A 6,000-nucleotide genomic window follows, 5' to 3' on the forward strand; every position below is an offset into this window, starting at 1 on the left:
CCGCTGCCGCCAGTCTGTCCCTGACATTCCTAAATCTCCCTTTGCTGTCTGTTGTCATTGTCCATGTCATGTTGTTTCTGTCTTCATCGGGTATGTCCATAGAGCAAATTACATACCATTGTTAAGTGTGAGATGAGAAGTTTGATTCTGGTCTTGTCACCCCCTTACTAAAAAGGCAAGGGCTTCTCATTACCTCCCTTTTCAGAAAATCTATGTGGCATCTACAGTAACATGTTCATAGTCCACTTCCTTAGCTATCTCCCCTGATTCCCCTTAATGTACTCCTGACGAAACAAACTACTTTTCTAATCACATTTGGGAGCCCTTGACTTTGCTCATGTTCCTTTCTGAGTCTTACGTCCTGTTCTTCTGCCAGTGGACTCCTTTACCTTTCGGTTCTTAGCAGAAATGCCACCTACTGCATGACCTCACTCCCTAACTAGCCTGAAATGATTTCTCTACAGCCATATCTGTATGTCTCTTTTGACATCTAGGGTTTTTGGTGTTTTTTTTCATTTGTAGCATAGTTATTTATGTGTAAGTTTTATTATAGTTTAAGCGTCTTTCTGCAGGAGTGCTTTCTTTTTTGTGTTTATATCTCTTAGCATGAGGCTTAGTGCCTCACCCATACAAGTATTCAGGAAATACATGTTAATGACAAATGAAAATACCATATGGTGTGGTTGCATTTTTATCAGTGTTCACTTTACAAAGTGTTCTACATTTGCTGTCTGAAAGAATGTACCAAAAAACCATGAACATTTACCTTACATTTTTAATGCTGTGGTTACCGCAGTCATCAGTCAGATGTGACCGTGTATGTGCCTTATGGGTAATAAGACTCCATTTTCCTTGCTCTCGGACAGGAGAATCAGATGAGAGGGAACAGTCAAAATTGGAAGTTAAAGTTTGGGACCCAAATAGCCCACTTACAGATCGACAGATTGACCAGTTTTTAGTTGTAGCACGGTGAGTATGACACATTGCGTGAAAACATCTTTTCTCTCTATAAAATAATTTATACATATTTTCCTTTCTTTGTATTCTGCTGTTTTCATTGGTTGTATTTTTTTTAATTATGTAAGAAAGCCTAATATATGTCACACCACTTCCTAAATAAAATGGTTTATTATCATTAGTTTCTGTTTTAAAAATGAAATAGATTTATTAAATTTCATATATTAAAAAATAAACACACCTTGTAAAAATGTAAGCACTGCACAAAAGTATAAAGAGGAAATTCAACTCCTAAAATCCCATGTCTTTAATTTAAAGCAGTGATTAGTCATGTGTCAAGAATAATGCGTGCCTCAAATTCCTCTTACCTGCACCCATGCATGGGGAAGGCTTACTGCTGAGCATATGGCTTTCCTTTGAGAGCTCTAGGCCTGGCTGCCAAACTGGCTTCCTTCCTCTCTACCTGACCTCTTTTCCTGTTTTCTTGATAAAATGAATGGGATAGAAATTTATTTTTATACTTATAAAAGTAAATGATGATTGCCTGGCTGGTGTGGCTCAGTGGTTGAGTGTCAACCCATGAATCAAGAGGTCCCTGGTTAAATTCCTCCTGCAAAGCAGAAGGGAAATGATATTATCATAGCATTGTAATAGAAAAATTAGAAAAAAACTAAGAGTACATCAGCAAGCAATAATACTTAAATGGAATATTACTTTACAACAATGAAAATGAATGAATTAGAGTTATATATAGCAAAGAGAGAAATCTCAAAAATAAAGTTGAGCCTGGCCAGAGTGGCTCAGTTGGTTGAGCGTCATCCAGTGTACCAAAAGGTTGCCAGTTCGATTCCTGGTCAGGACACATACCTGGGTTGTAGGTTTGATCCCTTTTGGGGAGGGTAGCGAGGGCAACCAATCATTGTTTTTCTCTCACATCACTGTCTACCTCCCTCCCCCCCCAAAAACTTCCTCTCTCTCCCTCATCCTACTGGTGGGAGTATGAGTTGGTATAGCTGCTTAGGTAAACTGTTATCATCTAACCAGAAGACCCATATGCAGATGGCATGAATATCACTATCCAAACTGGAAACAAATATCCATCATCAGTAGAGTGGCGGGAGGAGGGGGAGCATCATGCAGAGGATGCGCCACAGCAAGGAGAATGAATGAACACAGCTACAGCTAGCAGCATGTGTGAATCCACAAACATAACTGAACAAAAAAAGATGGACACGAAAAGAGTACATAGTATTTGGTTCTATTTAAGTTCCCAAATGAGCAAAATGTGTGTAGTGTTAGAATCCAGGATAGTGGTTCTTTTGGAGGAAGAGGGAGAGAGGGAGTAGTGTAGGGTGCTGTCATCTTCTGTTTCTTGACCCTGGATATTGGTGACATGGATGAATTCACTTTGCCATAACTGCATAGCTGTACAATGTGTACTATGTGTACTTTTTTGTTCACGTGTTATAGTTTAATTACAACCTTTTAAAAACTTTTTCTTAGCTAACATGTTTAAAAGAGAGATAGACAAGGAGCAAGTCATTGTCGTTTCATGCTTTATTTCTTGAAGTTAGGGTTCGTTACATGTGGGAAGTCTTTCTAAATCATACGATAATCAGTGTGGTAATTCTTAAAAATGGAAATATATATTGAGGCCTCATAAGAAGAGGTTGACCATATTTCAAGAAAAAATGTTACTGGGATTTCACAATTTGGGCTAAAAAAAGGGGGTCAGAACTTGCTTTGCAGTAATGGTTGAATTCTAGCTAATTTAATTCTCATTTTTTAGCACATTTGAATGCCAAATTGTTTACTCTGTGGCATTTCAAAATAGATCTTTCCCTCCTTTATGCCTCACAACCTACTTTTTCTTTTAATTTAATGGTAATGACTCATATGGTAAATTGGCTTGTCAATTCTTAAATTTTATAGAAAATACTATTTTTATTTGGTACTTGATTTTCAAACATCCAAGAACTTGATTTTTCATTCACTACCAAAATGTGTTTCTTTAAATATAAAAAAAAATAACAGACTCTTGATTTTCCCTCTTTGTTTTTGTGGTTTATTTAGTGCTGTTGGGACATTCGCTCGAGCCCTTGATTGCAGCAGTTCTGTACGGCAGCCTAGTTTGCATATGAGCGCAGCTGCAGCTTCCCGAGACATCACCCTGGTAAGATGCTTTTTGAAATTTTAGGGTTCTTTCTGCTGCTACTTGTTTAATTTTAAACCCAAAATAGCAGTGTTGTAGACATGAGAGCATATCTTGGCTCTTATGTTCCTTCTAGGCAGGTACTTTCAGATCCTCCAGTGTTTCCATCTCTTTTGTTTTCTTTAGTATTTAGCAGTCTGGAGGTCACTTTTATATTACATCTAATATCATAAATTATTTATTACTATAATTTTTAATTATTTTTTTTAGCAGAAGTATACTCAGAGGCTCAGGAAATTCTGTTTTGGTCTGTTTATACAACTGGTTTCAGAGATAGGATTTGGATCTGTTCTTGATTCCTACTGAGGAGTTCTCGCTACCAGATTAGTCTTCTGTTTCGTTCTCACTAAAATGACTTGGGTTTAAATATTATTATTGTTATCTATCTTGGATTAGGCAGCACTGAAGAAAATCTGCAACATTTAAATGCCTTGGTTTCCTGCTCTACCTACTCTAAGTTCAGCTTTACTTGGACTCTTTCTATATGTTGTTCTTGTGTTGAAATTATGGTTTTGGTGCCATGAAATTGACATCTTTTAGAAGTTGTGAAAGCAGGAAGAAATCGCCTTTTGTTATTCAGATGCTATGATCTGCATCTTTAATACTGTTTGCCCAGCTGTGTCAGGCCTTCCACTTTGATGTTAAAATATAAGATCCTGAGGCATTTCTAGAAAAATGAGTGGGACTGGTTAAAAATTGATTATTAATATGTTGATGACATGAGTTTTGCTGATTGTTTTCCAAAAAGAACATGTGAAAGGCTTTAAATGAAAATTGATTTATCATTCAGCTGAATTTGGAGAGTCAAGTTCTTTCTTTTCTTTCAGTGTTTGCAGGCCTGTAAGAGATCAGGTAGTACCTTTCTCCATCAGGTGACCAGACCATGCATCTGAAGACCTCCCAGTGCAGAGAGGGCAGGGCTGGGGAACTGCAAGAACCTGGGTAGCCTGTCAGGTGGTTTTCTTGTGGTTTTTCCTGTGAGGACTGCAGCTGGGCTGTCAGCACTCCTAACCTGACACATCCATTTATCCAAGACAATCAATGTATGCCACTTGTCAAATCACCAGTAATTTTTTAGGAGCAGGTACTTAATCTACCAGCAGATTGCTAGGTCTAACTTCCTCATAGCTAGACTGTGAATTTCAAACACTGCTAGTCTAAGGTATATAATAAGATTTATAATTATTAGAGTATTGAAGCCATGGAGGTTTCATAGATTTCACCCTTGTTTCATTAAAAAGTGAAGTGGAACAAAAAAAAAAGAAAAGTGTATTTTGTACAATATGCAAAGGAAAAAATCATCAGTTTACCACAATGACTACATTGACCTTTCCTCCACCCCTTTGAGGAAACAAAGTTCCTTAGAACAAAGTAAACCTTGAGGTGGTTAGTAAGTAGTAAGTAGTTGGTGGATGTTCTAGCCTGTTACTTCATGTTTGTTGTCTACACCCACATGGCTGGAGGGTGGAGTGCCATGTACATTGTTAGGGAGGTATGGCTGGGGCAAAGCCTCAGTCTCAGAGAACAGGTAATTGTGTAGACACTGGATTTCTCTTTTGCCTGGACTCTGAGGACTAAATTTGGAAGGTAGGATACCAGAAAAAGAATTTTTTGAGTTGTTTGGGGCTTAAGAAGTCGTCTAGGATAGACTATATTAGAGATAATGGTGAGGTAACTTATATAAAGATTCACATTTAATTAGTGACAGAATCAAGACTAGAAACTTAGGCCTCCCAGTGCTAAGTCTGATTCTGGGAAAGGTCAGGATGTGTTGATTTAGTAGAGAGGAAATTTTATCCTGAAACCTTTCTAATTCCTATATTACGTGTGATCTTTTAAAAATGCAACTTTGATTTTGCTGTTTCCTATCTTATATCCTTTCAGTGGCTTTTGATTGCATTTAGGGTAAAAACAAACAAACACCCACACCAGTCAACAAGACTAGGGGATTTTGCCTGGCCTGTTTCTCCAGTCCCTTGCCCACACTTTCCTCTGTGTCCTCTGGGCTCTAGCCAGGCTGTATCCTTCCTTTGGTTCCATGGTTTGCCTCCTGCTACAGGACCTTTGCATGTCCAGTTCCGTTTGCCTGAATACTCTCACAGCCCCACCAAGGTAACTCCAGTCTTTTTTAAAATCTTGTCTAATCCATCAGTCTGGGGCAGGCTACTTTGTGATGTGCTCATGCAGAGAACCAACTATGTTCCTCCATGTTAGTTGTTTATAATTAAACACTCATTTTTGTGATTATCTGCTTAATGTCTGTTTTTCTCCTTCCCATTCCCCACATGTCAGCTTGTAATATTCATTAATGTATGATTATATCTGTTTTTCCTCATTGTTGAATCCCTAGCAACAAACATAGGTGTTCAGTAAATATTTGAGAATGAACAACTTAATTTCTATTTCTGGGACAGATTTTTTTTTTAAAAAGAAAATAGGTCATTGGAGTATATTATTTCTATTTTATTGTTTTAATCTTTTACTGAGTACATCTCATCACTAAGATGAACTATTTGAATTCTAATATTGTATCATCAGAGCTATACACACCATCTGAAAACCAGGAGTCATACAAAGATTTAAGTAGGAAAAACTTGATTAAAAATTGTAGTAAAATATATACAACACTAGAGGCCCGGTGCACAAAAATTTGTGCACTGGTGGGGGGGGGGGCCCCCCAGCCTGGCCTGTGCCCTCTCCCAGTCTGGGACCCCTCGGGAGATAACGACCTGCTGGCTTAGGCCTGCTCCCGGGTGGCAGAGGGCACTCCCAATCCCTAGGTGCAGCCCCTGGTCAGGCTCAGAGCAGGGCCGATTGGGGAGTTGGGGCGC

The 6,000-nt window shown here is 38.5% G+C and overlaps 1 protein-coding gene across 5 annotated transcripts in view; it reads left to right on the forward strand.

Annotated features, from left to right (window-relative positions):
- The window catches only part of MTA3 (metastasis associated 1 family, member 3), a 121,506-nt gene that overhangs the window by 57,560 nt on the left and 57,946 nt on the right, over positions 1–6,000 (forward strand). For all 5 annotated transcript variants that reach the window (XR_001361820.1, XR_001361821.1, XM_014538452.1 and 2 more), the window contains exons 7-8: positions 867–969; positions 3,031–3,130. Coding sequence is in view for 3 of the 5 variants with exons in the window: in XM_014538452.1 (XP_014393938.1) it covers positions 867–969; positions 3,031–3,130 (203 nt within the window). In the remaining 2 variants the exon portion in view is untranslated. The remainder of the gene's footprint in view (positions 1–866; positions 970–3,030; positions 3,131–6,000) is intronic.

Source organism: Myotis brandtii, unplaced genomic scaffold (assembly GCF_000412655.1).
Source record: "Myotis brandtii unplaced genomic scaffold, ASM41265v1 scaffold191, whole genome shotgun sequence".
Lineage (NCBI taxonomy): Eukaryota > Metazoa > Chordata > Mammalia > Chiroptera > Vespertilionidae > Myotis > Myotis brandtii.